The sequence below is a fragment of the Patiria miniata genome, unplaced genomic scaffold, assembly GCF_015706575.1.
Source record: "Patiria miniata isolate m_02_andy unplaced genomic scaffold, ASM1570657v1 HiC_scaffold_22, whole genome shotgun sequence".
Lineage (NCBI taxonomy): Eukaryota > Metazoa > Echinodermata > Asteroidea > Valvatida > Asterinidae > Patiria > Patiria miniata.
The window spans coordinates 4,552,168-4,571,872 of NW_024037061.1; the positions used below are offsets into that span (position 1 = coordinate 4,552,168).

At 43.9% G+C, this 19,705-nt stretch overlaps 1 protein-coding gene across 1 annotated transcript; it reads left to right on the forward strand.

Annotated features, from left to right (window-relative positions):
• Window positions 1–6,551: 6,551 nt before the first annotated feature.
• LOC119730646 lies at window positions 6,552–7,463 on the forward strand. Its single transcript, XM_038203637.1, has one exon. It carries the CDS (start codon window positions 6,552–6,554, stop codon window positions 7,461–7,463), a length of 912 nt encoding a protein of 303 aa, XP_038059565.1.
• The last annotated feature ends 12,242 nt before the right edge of the window (window positions 7,464–19,705 follow it).

Genomic DNA, 19,705 nt, shown 5'->3' on the forward strand with positions numbered 1-19,705 from the left:
ACATCACTCATCTTGGGTTAACGGTTACACATCAGAGGAGATTGCTGCAATGCAACGAGCAGACCCCGAACTGAAAGTTGTACTTGATTGGTTGGACCAATCACCCCAAACTGCAATGAACACTTCCCCCATCCGCCGAAGTTCTCGCACTAGGCGAACACCAGCGAGATTCGTAGATCTCGACTAGCCCCCTACAAGTCCGTTTTCTGTTGACCACGCTAAAGTCAGGAATGCGGAAGTAAACACTGTAGCGACCCTGCGTTGCCTGTCCATTCGCAAATCCGGACGCAACAGCTGGTGGCCATCGCAGTGTGTGTATATAGCCCGTCAATGACATTGCCTGGCTGTCGGACCGCCAGGTACTGATAGTGCATGACAGCTGGTTATGTTCTGTCATCTGTTTTGCTGAGATACCAAGGCAACCAAACATGATTAAAACACAAACACTTGTTTCTCTGACGGCAAACTAATTAGTTCACGGCCAATCAAAGGGCGCCACATCCTTCGGACCAGCGTCCCTCCTACCCACCCACCCCAAAAAGAACTTGCTCCCCTCACAACTGTTCGCACCATCTCGTTGACAACATCGTGCGTTACAGCCATGGACTGCAATTACTGTGAAAAGTCAGTGTGGGATGTTTTCGCCCTCGACAGGCATTGCCAACATTCTCATTGGCCATGGTTCATGAGAAACTTTATATGTGGGTTCTGCAAAAAGGGATTTTCAACCCATTCCCGACTTGCATCACACATGCTTAGTGCTGTTCACACTCAGAAGCAGGCTGACGCAAAAGGGCTCACCTCACCACGGCAGAATGTTCCCCAGCGACGAGCACTTGGCTTCTGCGTCACCTCCAAAGCGCAGACATCACGCCCGACCAAAAGGCCCGCCTAGAGCAACATGTGTTTGTTATGGCGGAGGACCTGAGCTGCTCGCCAGTTGATGCACCCCCTTCACCCGCCAAGTCTTCACGCTGCAGCACCCCGCTGCAGGATGAGCGATCGGACACGGAGTCTGCCGAACAACCTCAAGTCCCGATAGCCAGCAGTCCGGTGGAAGAGAAGCCCCAGCCGCCCGATATAGGTTTCCTGATTCCCTCGGTGCCGGGGCCGGTTCAGGCGCCCTCCAATATACCCGCCTTCACACCTGCCCGGCCAGCCTTCGATGAGATTTCGACTCCCCTGCGTACCACACCGGCGTTTCCCCGACCAGCTGTTTCCAAGCCAGACCCCGCACATGTGTCTCCGCAGTAAGCCTGCAAGACATCATGGCCAAACTCCGTGACCAAAACGAACGATGGAAATCGCCCAGGCGCAGTCCAAAGACATTGCAAAGAAACTCGAAGACAGCGCCGTGCAGGTGAAACAATCTGTACTTCAACAGAGTGATAAGGTGCGGAGATACACCAAAACCGTGGCGGAGGTGCTGGCCGGATCATTCAAGTCCCTATTAAGACAGTATAATCTTCGTTTTTTTCCCTTTATTCCTATAATCGCTTAATAATTTTTTTTTTTAGTAGTTTTTAGTCTCTGTCGCATTTAGTTCTATTACAAGTAGTTTAGATACAAAACATCAAAAAGTGACAGTCACCACGAACTCTAGAAGAACTGTAGACTTTGCTCAACGAATTATGCTGTGCCCTGCGTAATTCGTGTTTTTTTGTGTTCCCTATTCTACCTCGGTCCGAACTCATGAACTGGAGTTTCTACGAGCCAACTTCAAATAACTGTATTGACTCTACTGTTTTCCTCTTGGTTACAACGAGGACGTTGTAAAAACTTGAGGGGGAATAGTGTTACGAACCCAGAATGCTTGATTATGGAAATCTAGCGCCCTCTGGATTCACTCTGTCCATGAAGTACACAATCTTCTTGTTGTCTTTTATAGTTCCTGTATTTTACCCATTTATCGTAAATTGCCAACTTGCACTTTTATTCCCAGGGTCTCTTACCAAGCACAGCGCATGATGCAATACCACGCGCGCTACTATATGCATTATTCATGTAGCGATGTACATGTGCGCGACTGACCACACCTCCCTTCGCCCCAGCGAGCTAAGTTCCTTTCCCCATAGCATGCGTGCTTTGGCGTTCTCCGAGAGACTGCTCAGTGGCACGGAGCATTTCTCTACCCCGTGTGTTACCCATGAACACTAACTGGAGTTCTCGGTCCAGTTTTCTAGTCCTGTACTTAGCTCGAGGGAATGGAATGTTACCGTTGAGTGGTCACGTAGCTGGGCGTGGTAAGACATCCTGCGGTGTCAATAACCTGTGACACAGTAACCTTTTAGCTTGTCACTCACTCCATCAAGGTTGCTCGAGATGTTGTGTAAACACTTTTGCACTCTGATCTAACTATTTGCACACATCTCTATCTGTATTTGCACACTTCTCTCTCCATGTTTTCCCTCATGTAAATGCACACGTTTCTAGTCTCTTGCACTAGGCACTCTTAGTAAATCATGTGACTAGTCATGTGACCCTTAGACATGGAAGATTACTATTGGTTAATTCCTAAATCAGTGCTCCTGCATTATTTAATCCCGAGACTTCTACTGCCTATAAATACCGGAGCTTTTCCTCACTTTCGGCAGTGCGGCGAACCACGAAACCAATGTATTGCGAACGAACCCTAAACCCAAAGTTGTGCGGCGAACTTATATGTTGTGCGGTAACTCGTGTGCGACGAACTCGACTCTGACAGACCGATTGTTGTGCGACTCTAGTCACTACGAAGCATCAGCCTCCCTCGGTGGTTGAGGCGCGGTGAAGTAATAGTGCAATCACTAGTACTAGTGTTATTATGAAGCATCCTTCTCCTAGATCCCTCGAGGAGTGTGTAGAAGCTGGTGAAATAGTAATACACTAGTCCCAATGGTGCTGTGCGGTTTCGAATGGCCATTGGACTGCTAGTCTTAGCTTGAACATGTTGTGCGGTTGTCTGGTGTTCTAGCCCAGCCAGAGCTAGTTCATCCCCGTCACCACAGCGGACCGCTCCCGCTGTGGCCAGCCGGCTCCCCGTAGCCATTCCCCCCGTAGTTCAGCTATGCTAGCCCGGTCTTGTCATAAACACTATCCTTGGTGCATAGTGGCTCGATTGACCTTGGATACCCGATACACCACATGCACACTTTGTTCGAACTGTAGTGCGGCCTGGTACACTTGCTGGCCCCGTCCAGTTGCCGTTGCCTCCCCGGTCACCGTAGCGGACCGCTCCCGCTTCGGTCTGACCGTCGATAACCCGTACCGTTGCGTTGCCCACTCAGTTCGTATTGGTTGACATCGTTTTGCCATAGTACATAGTACAAGTATAGACTTTGTAGACACCAACCTGTTATCTCTATTCTCTATAACGCTACCAAAGACTACCAAAAGGAGAAACCCTATAGGTTGATGAAATCTAACAAAGTTATGTAAAGTGAAGAGATGAATAAATCAGTGTATTGACATGTGTGACTGTCATCCCTGTTTCCCTCCAACTTATTGAATTATTGTTGACTCTAATAAATGTTTCATGAACTGCTGTTAGGGAACGCAACAATACATAGAATAACTAATTGCTTTTGTGCTGTTCAAATTTTCAGAGAATGGAATTGACAATGAAGCATTCCTCCTTCTGGACCCTGAAACAATCAAAGAGTTGATACCCAAAGCAGGGCCAAAGATGAAATTTCCGAAGAAATACAGAGATTATACAGCCAAGCCTAATGCAGATGGCGAATGGCAATTGGATAAAGAAGCAGTTGCCTTGGTAGAAATTGAACCCAACGAAGCAGCAGAGGAGGAGACTGATGCCAACAAAGTTGTGGAAAATGCAGATGAGGTAATAACTGAACGTCTAACTTGTTTCAAGTGTCTCAAGGTGCAAAACAATGCATTGGAACTTTTTCACACTTGAACTATGTCCACAATATTAATTCAAGTACATGTACAACTAGCCCGACTCATATATTCATTATCTTGTCCAAGCACGCCCGCATAATGCATACATTACAACGCGGCCGCCATTTTGAAATCGCATGGAGGACATTTTCGGGACGATATTTGTGGAAGATGATGACTGATAGTCGTCTTTTGGCCAGATGGATGAAAATATTGAGACCAAAGAACGTTTTTTCGAAAAGGTATGAGTTGTTCTGAATTTTAATTTTGCTTTACACAGGTCAATCCTCTAGCAGTTCTGCGCCATATGGATTGAATCCACTGCTTCAGCTCTCTATTGGAGGCACTGGTGTAGAAAGAAAGACGTCAACTGACCCTAAACCCCTTGTGACAATGGCAGATAGAGTTGCCAAGCAGCAAGTAATTCTTGTTCAAAGTTTCCCTAACTTCCAAGTGCGGTGTTTTTTTTAACAATCCTTTTGTTAAAGATTATAGGCCCTAATTATTTTGTTGTCCTGGTAAGAATAACATTTTACAGCCTAAATCCTAAAGATAACTTTAAACCTTGATTTGTGTAGTACATCAATTATGTTAAATGTGGTGTCATATTTTTTTCTCATTCTTAATAGGCTCAAGTTCTTGGAGTGATAGCAGAGCACTCATTGAAGATGAAAATGGCACCAGTAATTATCAACACAGCCAAAGCTCTTGCCAAAGACAAGAAGGCTTTAGATCAGTTAAGCATGGACAGAACAAGTGCATCATATAAAATGCAACATGGGTTAAAGAAGACTGTTCTGCAGAGTATTCTTGGAAGCATAAGGAATGGCCCATTCTCATTGAACATTGATGAAGCTACCAGCAACAACAAGAAGAAGGTGTTGGGTATACCGGTACTTGTGAGCTACTTTGCTGAAGATTGCAGCTATGTTGTAGTGGAACATCTTGCCTCCATTGAAATGGTGACTGTCAACTCGGAGTCATTGTACGAAGCTTTGGTGGATCTGTTTGAAGAGTATCAGATACCATGGGGTAACCTGGTGTCTATTCTCATGGATTCTTGTGCAGTCATGCGTGAGAGTAAATCAGGTGAGAGATGTCGAAAATATCAATGAGAGGTTTTTTCCCCCACTTATTAGTCTCATAATTTAGTCCCACTTGTTGAAATTTTGTTTTGCAGAAGGATAAAACTGACCAGAATTACATGTAGTGTTTTTAGAGCAATTGCACAAAGTAAATTTGAGTTGTCTCCAAAATCATTGTTGTACTTAGCTTGAAATATGCAGTTTTGTACCAGTTAAAAATTACTGGTATGCCATACTTGCATAGTTCCTTTTTGAAACTACTAAAATTTGCTGAAGAGAAACTTGAAACAAGAAATTAACCTCAATTGTGTGGTTAACAGAATAAAAACAAGTTTATCCAAATGTTATGGTTGATGTCATGCTGTGTGTATGGTTTGTATGGTTATAATTTATAGTTTTGGAGAAGAGGATCAAGGAAAACAAAGCTCCACATCTTCTAGACATAGATGGCGATGTCTGTCACCATGTGCATAATGCCACCAAACAGTTTTGCAAGCCATTTGATAAGTATGTGGAAAAGTTGTTCAATGATCTACACAATGACATGAAATGGTCGACTGATCTACGAGATGCTCTAGCTGCTGTATGTGAGATCACAGGAATATCATTCACCATGCCAGAACGCTTTTTGGACCATAGGTATGTGGATTTCAATAAAAGAATATCATTTCAAAGATCCATTACGAAAACTCATTTTTTCTTCAAGCTTTTGCCGATTTACAGAAATAATTTATTTGTTGGTCCTTCATGTTTTTGTGCGCCTTGAGTTCTCCGCAAGATTTTGCGCCCAATAAGAACCATTTATTATTATTTTTAATAATATTATTACAGTCTGTATTTTTTATTGTTTGATTTGATTACAGATGGCTCTCCTGCTATGATGTCGCTCTATCCACCCTGCGGATTTATGATGCTCTGCAGATCTTCTACTATGGCTTTCTTCCATCAGACATGAAGTTGTAGTGACTGCCCCTTTAACCATAACGCGACTTAATGTAAATAACAACATTGGCGTCACATGTAAAGAACTCGCCAATCAACGCCAGCGAACATCTTTGACTGGTACCCTGTAATGTACATATAAATTCGCTGGTGCGTCCACATGTGCTCCGTGTGGGTTTTTCCATGTGTTCTTACTGTAGTGTTGGTGAAAAGTTAGGAGTTATCGCGTTTTGACAAGTTTTTGAGCACCAATCTTCAGCATAATTTTACCAGTGTTTATCATCGTCTTCGTGTGTTTTCGTCAAGTCAGTAATCGTCTGTTTGTGTCCTGAACAATCCTCGTGGATAAAAACTCTATACAAGCTGTGGTTCGTGCATCCGCGCCAGGAGAGATATCGCGATCGACGGAGTCAGTATTCGTCCCGCGGCGAGAAGACAGAGCGAGTGGACTCGTGCCCAATTCACGGACAAATACCTTGGTGAGTTGACAACAGCTTTCGTACTGAGTATAACTATAAATACACTACATTGGTGACCCTGAACACCTGGAAAAGGTTCGCAAATTCTCTTGTCTCCCTCATCATCATTCGTGTCTCGCCCGTGGGTACACATCGCACGTTTGTTTTATATTTCAACTCGGCCATGACGGACCCAGCCCCCGCCGACGGCGCCGCCCCTGAGGGCGCCCTACCACCTAAGCCAGTTCTGCACCCAGTCGCCGCGGTCAGTCTCAAACTGCCACCATTCTGGCCAAATGACCCTACCCTATGGTTCGCGCAGGTCGAGGCCCAGTTCCTCACTCGCAACATCACAACACAGGCCACCCGTTTCGCATATGTCACTGCCTCTCTGCAACCAGAGATAGCTAAAGAGGTCAGAGATCTTCTGATCACACCACCCACTACTGACCGGTATGACCGTCTTAAATCAGAGCTGATTCGCCGGACCTCCCTGTCGGAGCAGAAACGCCTCCACCAACTACTCATCTCAGAAGAGCTCGGAGACCGCAAACCGTCCCAGCTACTACGCCGGATGCGGCAGCTCCTTGGAGACAGTTCACTGGAGGAAAAGATCTTGAAACAACTCTTCCTGCAACGTTTGTCGACCAGTACGCAGTCTATTCTTGCCTCCATGGCTGATACCGTAGGTATTGAACAGTTGGCTGATTTAGCTGACAAGATCGTGGAAGTTTCTCCCCCTTCAACCGCATCAGCTGCTGGAATTGCAGTCCCCGCTCCCTATTCTCCACCACAGACCCAACTGCCGCAAGCTCATCCGGATATCCTGGTACTGCAAGACCAAATGGCCTCACTCACGCGTCAAGTCCAAGCCTTGACGACACAATTACAGCGTGGACAGGCCCGTAGCCGTAGCCGTGGTCGTCCAAAATCCCGCACCTACCCTGCTGACCGCAGTCCCAGCGCCCCCGCCGGTCGGTCTGGAGACCGACAGTGCTGGTATCACTGGAAGTTTGGTAGCAAGGCAACCAAGTGCACCAGCCTGTGTTCCCGCCGTAATCCACCAGTCTCGGAAAACCCCCAAGCCAGCGGCTAGCGGCGACAAGTCAGCCTGGCAACACCATACCCAGTCGCCTCTTTTACATCACGGATAAGCAGATAGGCACACGTTTCCTGGTCGACACCGGGGCAGAAGTAAGTGTCCTTCCACATAACTCTAAATTTAAGATGCAACCTACTTCCGTTAACTTACAGGCAGTCAATGCTTCACCTATCAAGACCTACGGAAAAAAATCTGTAACATTAGATTTTGGGTTGAGGCGTGTTTTTCGTTGGGTATTCATCATTGCTGACTTACCAACACCAATCATTGGTGCGGATTTTCTCCGCCAGTTTGATTTATTGGTTGATGTACGACACAATCGACTCATCGATACCAACACGAATCTTTCTGTACAAGGGATTTCATCGCATACAGCTTCCGTCAGTCCTATGTTTGTGGTTGCATCAGCTTCATGCTATGACACTCTACTTCAAGAATACCCCAGGATTTCTTGTCCGGTGCATACGCATACAGAAGTGAGACACAATATCACCCATCATATTGAGACTACGGGACCCCCGGTCGGTGCTTGACCCCGACGACTCGCACCTGATCGTCTGCACGTTGCGAAAGCAGAGTTCGACCACATGCTCGAGTTGGGCATCATACAACCATCCTGCAGCAATTGGTCCTCGCCTCTGCACATGGTGCTGAAAAAGACGCCTGGTGACTGGCGCCCTTGCGGAGACTATAGGGCACTCAACAAATGCACCGTACCCGACTGCTACCCGATTCCACACCTACAGGATTTCTCATCATCCCTGCACGGTTGCACAGTTTTCTCCAAAATAGACTTGATCCGGGCATATCATCAACTACCAGTCGAGCCTGCTGATGTCCATTAGACCGCCATAACTACGCCCTTTGGACTTTACGAGTTTGTGCGCATGCCCTTTGGAATGCAGCGCAAACTTTCCAGCGATTCATCGACGAAGTGACCCGAGGCTTGCCTTTTGTCTACGTCTATCTCGATGACCAATTGGTGGCAAGCACTTCTGAGTCGGAGCACTTGGATCATCTCCGACGGCTGTTTGATCGTCTAGCTGAGTATGGCGTGGTCATTAATCCAGGCAAATATCAGTTCAGAGTTCCCAACCTCACTTTTCACGGCCATCACGTTGATCAGTTTGGTATCCGCCCGTTGGCAGACAAGGTGAAGAGCATCCAGGAATTCCCAGTGCTGGAGTCACTTAGCAAGTTACGAGAATTTCTTGGGTTGATCAATTTCTACCGACGGTTTATCCCCAATTGTGCAGACACCGTTCAACCTCTCACTGACATGCTCAAGAACTGCATCCGCGCCAGGAGAGATATCGCGATCGACCAGAGTCAGTATTCGTCCCGAGGCTAGAAGACCGAGCTAGTGGACTCGTGCCCAATTCATAGACAAATACCTTGGTGACAACAGCTTTCGTACTGAGTATAACTATAAATATACTACAGTACCATCGGAAAGCTTGAAGCGTGTATTGTCACAATAACATGTGCATGACCTCAAAAATTGAACGCTAGAAATAAGAGAGCCAATCAGAATTTTTGTTCCAAACATAAACAGTCAGAGAGGTGTTGCCAAAGACAGTCAAACACGAGTTTTGATTCGTCAATATTGATCACATGACTACTGCGCAAACTCAGTACACTAGTAAACAACTTGTGAGACTAGTGCGACATGGCAAATTTGCCAGGGGAAATCGTGGCAGTTTTGCTAGGTTTTGACAACGATATACATGTAGTTGGAAATGAATTCCAAGACCTTATAAATGACTATTTTACTGAGCCGGCCAACGGAAATGACAGTGATACTGATACTGATAGCGATTGGGAAGAGGAAGAAGACAATGTGACAATGATCGTGACAATGCACCAGAAGTGGATGCATCTGGTGATTCAAACAACAGTGTCCCTATCGAAAGCGACGAGAGCGATGGCGAAGATGGCGAACATGCATATGGCGAACAAGTTCCAAATCAGCCCCACCCCTACCCAGAAATACCGGATGCAGAAGGGCCTGATGCTATTAATTTTATAGAGAGTGAGCGACAGAAAGTTCAGCACTTCACATGTGCCTGCAAACTCGGCAACGGCAGCCCCTGTTATCAATCTATAACTGAAGACCAGTTCATGACCAGCAGACGTGACATGATGGCCTTGACACAAGGTTAGCACATTATGCTTTATTTGTTTTAGTTTATTATAGGCCTTTCACAATAAATTGAACTCAACAAATTAAAACGGAAACATTTTTAGGCCCTAACACATTACATGTGTGCAGGGTAGGATGTAGAATTATTATTGTCACCGCAATAATTTCTCAAACAGTGCATGTCATTGCATGTCCGATTGATCGCAACATCGGGTGTAAATGCTGTACAATACGCCCAGTAACTACGCATTTATGCGTTGCGTTATTAAATCCATGCAGAGTGCCCAAGTTCATGCTGGTTTGGGGTCAAAGGTCAAAGTAAGATTTAAATCATACTGTGGTTGCATTCTTTGAACACTGTCTCCTCTATCCCTCAATCCCCACAAACGTAGAGATTAGGCGTGGTCGCAAATATATACTGTTATGAACCCAGAATGCTTGATTATGGAAATCTAGCGCCCTCTGGATTCACTCTGTCCATGAAGTACACAATCTTCTTGTTGTCTTTTATAGTTCCTGTATTTTACCCATTTATCGTAAATTGCCAACTTGCACTTTTATTCCCAGGGTCTCTTACCAAGCACAGCGCATGATGCAATACCACGCGCGCTACTGTATGCATTTTTCATGTAGCGATGTACATGTGCACGACTGATCACACCTCCCTTCGCCCAAGCGAGCTAAGTTCCATTCCCCATAGCATGCGTGCTTTGGCGTTCTCCGAGAGACTGCTCAGCGGCACGGAGCATTTCTCTGCCCCGTGTGTTACCCATGAACACTAACTGGAGTTCTCGGTCCAGTTTTCTAGTCCCGTACTTAGCTCGAGGGAATGGAATGTTACCCTTGCGTGGTGGCATAGCTGGGCGTGGTAAGACATCCTGCGGTGTCAATAACCTGTGACACAGTAACCTTTTAGCATGTCACTCACTCCATCAAGGTTGCTCAAGATGTTGTGTAAACACTTTTGCACTCTGATCTAACTATTTGCACACATCTCTAACTGTATTTGCACACTTCTCTCTCCATGTTTTCCCTCATGTAAATGCACACGTTTCTAGTCTGGAGTACTGTGGCCTCGTGGTTAATGGCACTGATTCGTGGTCTGCGGGTAAAGCTGCAGGTTGTGGGTTCGAGTCCTGGCGGGGTCATGGTGCGTGTGCCCTTGGGCAAGGCACTTTGTCACTCATTGCTTCTCTCCACCCAGGAGTAAATGGGTACCTGTGAGGGCAGAGATGGTTATTGTGATTGAATTAGCCTCCTTGCGCCTAACAGGCTGCATCGAGCTGTATACTCCCCAGGGAGCTGAGATGGTATTTGGAATGTTTCATGTGCCCAATGAGCAGGGGTAATAACGATGTAGCGCCTTGAGCACCAGTCCTGGTGGATACGTGCGCTTTATAAATTTCCACTATTATTATTATTATTATTAGTCTCTTGCACTAGGCACTCTTAGTAAATCATGTGACTAGTCATGTGACCCTTAGACATGGAAGATTACTATTGGTTAATTCCTAAATCAGTGCTCATGCATTATTTAATCCCGAGACTTCTACTGCCTATAAATACCGGAGGTTTTCCTCACTTTCGGCAGTGCGGCGAACCACGAAACCAATGTAGTGCGAACGAACCCTAAACCCAAAGTTGTGCGGCGAACTTATATGTTGTGCGGTAACTCGTGTGCGACGAACTCGACTCTGACAGACCGATTGTTGTGCGACTCTTGTCACTACGAAGCATCGGCCTCCCTCGGTGGTTGAGGCGCGGTGAAGTAATAGTGCAATCACTAGTACTAGTGTTATTATGAAGCATCCTTCTCCTAGATCCCTCGAGGAGTGTGTAGAAGCTGGTGAAATAGTAATACACTAGTCCCAATGGTGCTGTGCGGTTTCGAATGGCCATTGGACTGCTAGTCTTAGCTTGAACATGTTGTGCGGTTGTCTGGTGTTCTAGCCCAGCCAGAGCTAGTTCATCCCCGTCACCACAGCGGACCCCTCCCGCTGTGGCCAGCCGGCTCCCCGTAGCCATTCCCCCCGTAGTTCAGCTATGCTAGCCCGGTCTTGTCATAAACACTATCCTTGGTGCATAGTGGCTCGATTGACCTTGGATACCCGATACACCACATGCACACTTTGTTCGAACTGTAGTGCGGCCTGGTACACTTGCTGGCCCCGTCCAGTTGCCGTTGCCTCCCCGGTCACCGTAGCGGACCGCTCCCGCTTCGGTCTGACCGTCGATAACCCGTACCATGTTGGTGCCCACTCAGTTCGTATTGGTTGACATGGTTTTGCCATAGTACATAGTACATGTATAGACTTTGTAGACACCAACCTGTTATCTCTATTCTCTATAACGCTACCAAAGACTACCAAAAGGAGAAACCCTATAGGTTGATGAAATCTAACAAAGTTATGTAAAGTGAAGAGATGAATAAATCAGTGTATTGACATGTGTGACTGTCATCCCAAAGCTCTGTTTCCCTCCAACTTATTGAATTATTGTTGACTCTAATAAATGTTTCATGAACTGCTATTAGGGAACGCAACAATACATAGAATAACTAATTGCTTTTGTGCTGTTCAAATTTTCAGAGAATGGAATTGACAATGAAGCATTCCTCCTTCTGGACCCTTGAAACAATCAAAGAGTTGATACCCAAAGCAGGGCCAAATGATGAAAATGCTGAAGAAATACAAAGATTATACAGCCAAGCCTAATGCAGATGGCGAATTGCAATTGGATAATAAGGCAGTTGCCTTGGTAGAAATTGAACCCAATGAAGCAGCCAAGGAGGAGACTGATGCCAACAAGGTTGTGAAAAATGCAGATGAGGTAATAACTGAACGTCTAACTTGTTTCAAGTGTCTTAAGGTGCAAAACAATGCATTGGAACTTTTTTCACACTTGAACTATGTCCACAATATTAATTCAAGTACATATGTACAACTAACCCGACTCATATATTCATTATCTTGCCCAAGCACGCCCGCATAATGCATACATTACAACGCGGCCGCCATTTTGAAATCGCATGGAGGACATTTTCGGGACGATATTTGTGGAAGATGACGACTGAAAGTCGTCTGTTGGCCAGATGGATGAAAATATTGAGACCAAAGAACGTTTTTTCGAAAAGATATGAGTTGTTCTACGACTAAGAGTTGTTCTACGACTAAGAACCTTAACTTTGGAATTTTTTGTACTGGATGAAAAGATAATCTCAATCAAAATCTGTAGCAAAATCGCTACATCAGAGGGAAAAAAAAATCAGTCCTTGGGGAAGCATTGAGCGTCTGGCCGTACTACAGAGTACTGTACGGCCAGACGCAGTCGGGCTAATGTACAACCACCCAAATAATATGCTTAGAATGTCAGCTAGCCTCTGCACACTGCAAAACATATAAAAGACATGTAAAGAAACACCATGTACATGTACAACCCCAACTTCCAGTGCATGAAGTGCAATAAGAATGTTGTCTTTGTCTAATCCAAAAGGGCCAAGTGGGCAAAAGGCTGCTCAGATGAATTGCTTGTTCAACAATTTGTGTCTGCTTATTGGTGACAAAGTACAAAACACTGTACAAAATGGTGTGTGGTTGGGAATGTCCTCGTTATGTGTAAATTCCCAGTTGCATGTATGTAAATAAGGCTACCCATGTGAATTTGAACGCACACAAGTTGAAATTCATTGCCCGTACACGAAAAAGAAAACAAAAACTAGCAACTAAGTCATGTGCACTGCAATGTGCAATTGATTTCATCTATTGTAATTAGTTAGAAGATATTCAACTAAAGAATGCTGAAAAGGAAGTCTTGAATGTCTACGAATGAAGTAGAATAACTAAAAGGAAACTGAATGAGAAGACCAGAATCATGTTTGCACAAAAATGAAATCGAATGCATTTCTGCGATACCATTTCTTCAAACGTAAGCAACTGGAGCATGAAACTGTTGAACAATTTGAAACTGAATTGAAAACCCGAGTCAAAAGCTATGGGTTTGGCGATCTTAACGATGGTCTGGTCAGAGATAACACTGTAATGGGCATAAGAAGTGACAAAGTCAGACAGACTCTGCTTCGTGAGAAAGACCTAAGCCTTGTGAAAGCCATCAACATCTGTAGCGCAGCGGAAGCCAGCAGAAGGCAAACAGAGTCCATGCATCAGAACCAACATGACCAAGATATGCCAAACCAATAGTAGCCCAACTAGACGCCCACTAACGTTGATCAAATCAAGATGGTGTGTCTAAAAAACCTGTCCCTGACATAATTTTGAAGGTGTTCTACCGATGCGGCCAACATACAAATGCAAAAACCATGCAAAAACTATCACATTTTTGTGATTCCTAGCGAGTATTAACGTTAAAAATTCAAGTTTCGTAACTTTCTTCAAAAATTATTAGTCAAAACCAAAGAACCTCTAGCGCCGTAGGAAACGAAGTTGACATTTTTAGGGACGAATCCATTAATTTTGTAAGGGGTGATTTAGTACCTGTTTCGAGTTTTACATCGTTTCTTGAATACATTTCAAGAAAAAAAAATATATTGTGACGTTGAACAACTGATTACTTAATAAAGAAATGTTTTGAACACCATAAAAAGTATTAGTTGTCTTTTATATTTTTTTTTAACAGCGGAAATATTGGTAATTATTGTTGCCAAGAAAGTACACCCCTTCATTACCACAAATGGTGTGGTCCACTGGGGAAAGCACATGCATCATGCAGCTGCACTATCACCATGGAGGATTCCTCCGTATTACGTACGACTAAGTGGCAAGCGTCGAAGACAGCTTTCACCGTACTTTTTACCGCATGATACCTTTTGAGTTCCGGTGTGTTAATGACTTTCTTAATTGATAATTCATTTCAGTAACACCTCTTTTCTTATACCAGTACATTAACTACACGTCTTATTTTTATTCTTCAAGGCTCGGCGTATAAGCCGCCCTGCGTATAACTAGCCGCAGTAAACATTTTCATGGGCAAAATCAACGTATAAGCCGCGGCTTATATTCTGAAAATTATGGTACTATTATGTTTAGTGTTATATTTACGGCAAATTGCTCGAATCACGATACTTCCAGCCTCGATCTTCCTCGTGAATTAACTGAAATAGTAACAAAATACGACACCAAAGCCAGGACTATCATTCCACCTTTTTCCTGCCGATTATGACAGAGAAATGATTTGTTTCAGACAATTGATGCATGAATCTATGATGTTTATATAAACACATTACCTCAGTGGTGAGCAGGGCAGTACCAGAAAGTAATTATACTATAATGTTATAATTATTCTTCTGTCAATGATCATTGTGTTCAGTCAAACATGTCTTTTATAATATGAATAATTGCAGGTGATTACATTAACTTCACAACATTTACTTTTAAACTTTAACTCTGATGTTCATTGTTGTTGTTTGTTGTTGACTTGTTGTTTTGTGTGTGTGTGGGGTGTGCATGTGTGTGTGTGTTGGGGGATGGGGTTTCCATTGAAAACAGATTTACCTAAATGCTTTTCATCAAGTAGTCTCAATGACTTACTGAATTTTAATTTTGCTTTACACAGGTCAATCCTCTAGCACTTCTGCGCCATATGGATTGAATCCACTGCTTCAGCTCTCTATTGGAGGCACTGGTGTAGAAAGAAAGACGTCAACTGACCCTAAACCCCTTGTGACAATGGCAGATAGAGTTGCCAAGCAGCAAGTAATTCTTGTTCAAAGTTTCCCCAACTTCCAACTCCAAGTGGGGTGTTTTTTTAAACAATCCTTTTGTTAAAGATTATAGGCCCTAATTATTTTGTTGTCCTGGTAAGAATAACATTTTACAGCCTAAATCCTAAAGATAACTTTAAACCTTGATTTGTGTAGTACGTACATCAATTATGTTAAATGTGGTGTCATATTTTGTCTCATTCTTAATAGGCTCAAGTTCTTGGAGTGATAGCAGAGCACTCATTGAAGATGAAAATGGCACCAGTAATTATCAACACAGCCAAAGCTCTTGCCAAAGACAAGAAGGCTTTAGATCAGTTAAGCATGGACAGAACAAGTGCATCATACAAAATGCAATATGGGTTAAAGAAGACTGTTCTGCAGAGTATTCTTGGAAGCATAAGGAATGGCCCATTCTCATTGAACATTGACGAAGCTACCAGCAACAACAACAAGAAGGTGTTGGGTATACTAGTGAGCTACTTTGCTGAAGATTGCAGCTATGTTGTAGTGGAACATCTTACCTCCATTGAAATGGTGACTGTCAACTCGGAGTCATTGTACGAAGCTTTGGTGGATCTGTTTGAAGAGTATCAGATACCATGGGGTAACCTGGTGTCTATTCTCATGGATTCTTGTGCAGTCATGCGTGGGAGTAAATCAGGTGAGAGATGTTGAAAATATCAATGAAAGGTTTTTTTCCCACTTACTCTCATAATTTAGTCCCACTTGTTGAAATTTTGTTTTGCACCAGGATAAAACTGACCAGAATTACATGAAGTGTTTTTAGAGCAATTGCACAAAGTAAATTTGAGTTGTCTCCAAAATCATTGTTGTACTTAGCTTGAAATGTGCAGTTTTGCACCAGTTAAAAATTACTGGTATGCCATACTTGCATAGTTCCTTTTTGAAACTACTAAAATTTGCTGAAGAGAAACTTGAAACAAGAAATTAACCTCAATTGTGTGGTAAACAGAATAAAAACAAGTTTATCCAAATTTTACGGTTGCTGTCATGCCGTGTGTATGGTTTGTATGGTTATAATTTATAGGTTTGGAGAAGAGGATCAAGGAAAACAAAGCTCCACATCTTCTAGACATAGATGGCGATGTCTGTCACCATGTGCATAATGCCACCAAACAGTTTTGCAAGCCATTTGATAAGTATGTGGAAAAGTTGTTCAATGATGTACACAATGACATGAAATGGTCGACTGATCTACGAGATGCTCTAGCTGCTGTATGTGAGATCACAGGAATATCATTCACCATGCCAGAACGCATTTTGGACCATAGGTATGTGGATTTCAATAAAAGAATATCATTTCAAAGACCCATTACGAAAACTCATTTTTTCTTCAAGCTTTTCCCGATTTACAGAAATAATGTATTTGTTCGTCCTTCATGTTTTTGTGCGCCTTGAGTTCTCCGCAAGATTTTGCGCCCAATAAGAACCATTTATTATTATTTTTAATAATATTATTACAGTCTGTATTTTTTATTGTTTGATTTGATTACCGATGGCTCTCCTGCTATGATGTCGCTCTATCCACCCTGCGGATTTATGATGCTCTGCAGATCTTCTACTATGGCTTTCTTCCATCAGACATGAAGTTAACCTACAAAGCACAGTTGATCCAGTTGTACAGAAAATATGGTGTAACTGAAGATGAGAGAAAGAAAATCAGAGCCATCCATAAACAGTTGAGTGAAAAGAAGCTCACAGAAGATGGTCGGGCAAGGAAGAAGAGGATCTTTGAGAAGGTTTTGTATACATCACCCAAGACCTTGCTGATTCTTAACCTGTACAAGTCTGTTCTACCACTGCTGAAGTCGTATGTCGTACTCTTCCAGTCAAAAGCTCCACTCATACACAAAGCACATGATGAACAGACCAAACTATTCAACAGTTCCTGTCATGCTATTTGAAGGAGGAGTATTTGACAGAATGTAGTGCTCGAAAGTTGAAAGAACTTGATCTCGACCGAGTTGAAATGTACGAGAAGCCCATTGATTCTTTCATTGGTTCTGCCGCACAGTCAATTGTAAAGCAAAGAGGGAAAGACAATGTTGTAGAGGATTTCCTCCAAAGTATATAAGAGGTGTACAAAGCATGCGGCAAGTGTCTACAAAGCATGCGGCAAGTGTCTACAAGATAAGCTGCCACTTGCGAACAGAACTCTGGTGGCATTGTCAGCTATAGACCCTGCTGCACGAGGACTTAGCATCAGCTCGAAATACATGAAGTCCTTGAAAGACATACTGCCAGTATCTCTCACAGATGAAGAACGAGATGCCTATGACATCCAGGTGCAGACTTACCACACAGACAGTATGCCTGTCTTTGATGACACACAGAGCAGAATTGATGTGTGGTACCACTCCAGTGTGTTTGCTAAATTTCCTGTGCTTGGCAAGGTTATTGAGGCCGTGTCCGAAACGGGCTTCCAGAGCTACGGCTACGTCTATTGTCAGCGCGTCCCCGCGTATTTTCAATGGGCGCAGACCTAGACCTAGCTCTAGCCAACTGATTCGGATGCAGCCTGAGGCAGCCCTGAGTATATTTCATGGGCCACAAGTGGAAGGGAGTTTCAGCATAATGAGTGACATTTTAGACCAACACTCTGGTAGAATGAACATGGACACTTTCACCTCCTTTCAAACTGTCAAGTACCATCTGCTGTCAAGAAACACTGATGCACTCACTGCATTCAAGGACCCCAGTCATCAACTGACAAGGAACATGTGCAGCGCAGCCGGTGCGTACAAATCTGCACGAAAGGCTGGGACAAAACGTCACGAAGTGAAGCTTGGAACCAAAGCAGCCTTCAAAAGAAGGTAAGCGACGACAAAGCTGCGCAAGCAAAATTTGTAGCGAAAAAGAGAAAAGTTGCAAGAAAGAAGGCTCTTGAGGCTCTGGTGGCAAAGAAGGCGGCCAAGAAGTAAAATGTAAATAATTATCATCATGACTAGGGTAGCTCTCTGGTCCCACTTCACACAAACACAAGTGAAATGGAACCAGAGAGCTAAAAGCAGAGCTGATAAGGTAGGAAAGGGAGATGGCTGGTTTTGTTTTTGAAATGAAAATAAAACGTGGCTGTCCACCACAAACTGGTTGTAAAGTCAGCATTTCATGTATTGAGATACAGAACAAAATGTTTAAATTGTATTATATTCAAATACATTACTCATTGTAACTTGGTATGAGCCATGAAGTTGGTTGAGGTTGTCATTTTCAAGCTGAAAGTGCAAACATGTACATGGACTATTGAAATACATGTATGTAGTAAACAGAACATAGAAGTTTATTAGTAAAAATTCTTCCATTTTTAGTTCCTTTTTCTATAAAAATTGGTACTCCAGAATGGCTTCCAATTGCCCTTTCAATTGCTAAAACCCAGGAGCTTCCGGGGGCGCTGCCCCCTGACCCCCACCAGGGGCGCTGCCCCAGGACCCCGCCAGGGGCCCTAAGGCGGGCCCCTGGACCCCCGGCAGTGAGCCGCGAGAGCTACACTCGCTTCACTCGCTGCGCTTCGCATTGGTACATTATATTTTCAGGGGTTTTTTTCTCAGTCCATTCTCATGCCTGGGAACTTTCTTCGTGAGACCCTCGATCTAACTACAATCCTGCTCACAACATACTTGCACGAGCCAATCAAGGTCCTGGAACGCTTGAATACTACAGTTTGCTTCGTTGGTTCCACATCTGCATGTGTGACCGGTGATTTCTACATAGTTGACAGTGGTGACCCAATACTGGGACAGGACCTCATCCGGTCACTCGAGCTCATTCTGTCCGGTGAAAAACTGACCACTGTTTGTCAACTGTCTACAAATGGTGACGTACAGGCTCCGAACTTCCCCGAGCAGTCCTGCACACCAACTACATGTGCAAGCGACAAGATTGCGCATACAGGCTAACTAGCTTGCAGATCAAGCTAGTTAGCCTAATATAAATAATAGTAGTAATTCATAAGATGGAATTTTACATTGGGGCGATGTAAATCAAATTAGGATTTTGCCCTTCACTGACATATTAACACTGTATACTCAGTGTGTTGCCTCCCGAGTGAAAGTTGGAAAAAATCACTCGGGTGGGACTTGAACCCACTTTTCTAGTGCAGATGTCTTACCACTCGACCACCGAGCTAACGGGATCCGTTGGCTGGTTCGAATCTGATGTAGATAGCAGTGGGTACCGCATTAACTATTTATAAGATGGAATTTTGCGTCGGGGTGATGTAAATCAAATTAGGTTTTTACCCATCACCGACGTATAAACACTGTATACTCAGTGTGTTACCTCCCAAGTAAAAGTTGAAAAAAAATCACTTGGGTGGGACTGAGTAACACACTGAGTATACAGTGTTTATACGTC

Bases quoted from the DNA above. Each gene is read 5' to 3' on its own strand.
- LOC119730646 (XM_038203637.1), top strand. From the start codon at position 6,552: ATGACGGACCCAGCCCCCGCCGACGGCGCCGCCCCTGAGGGCGCCCTA.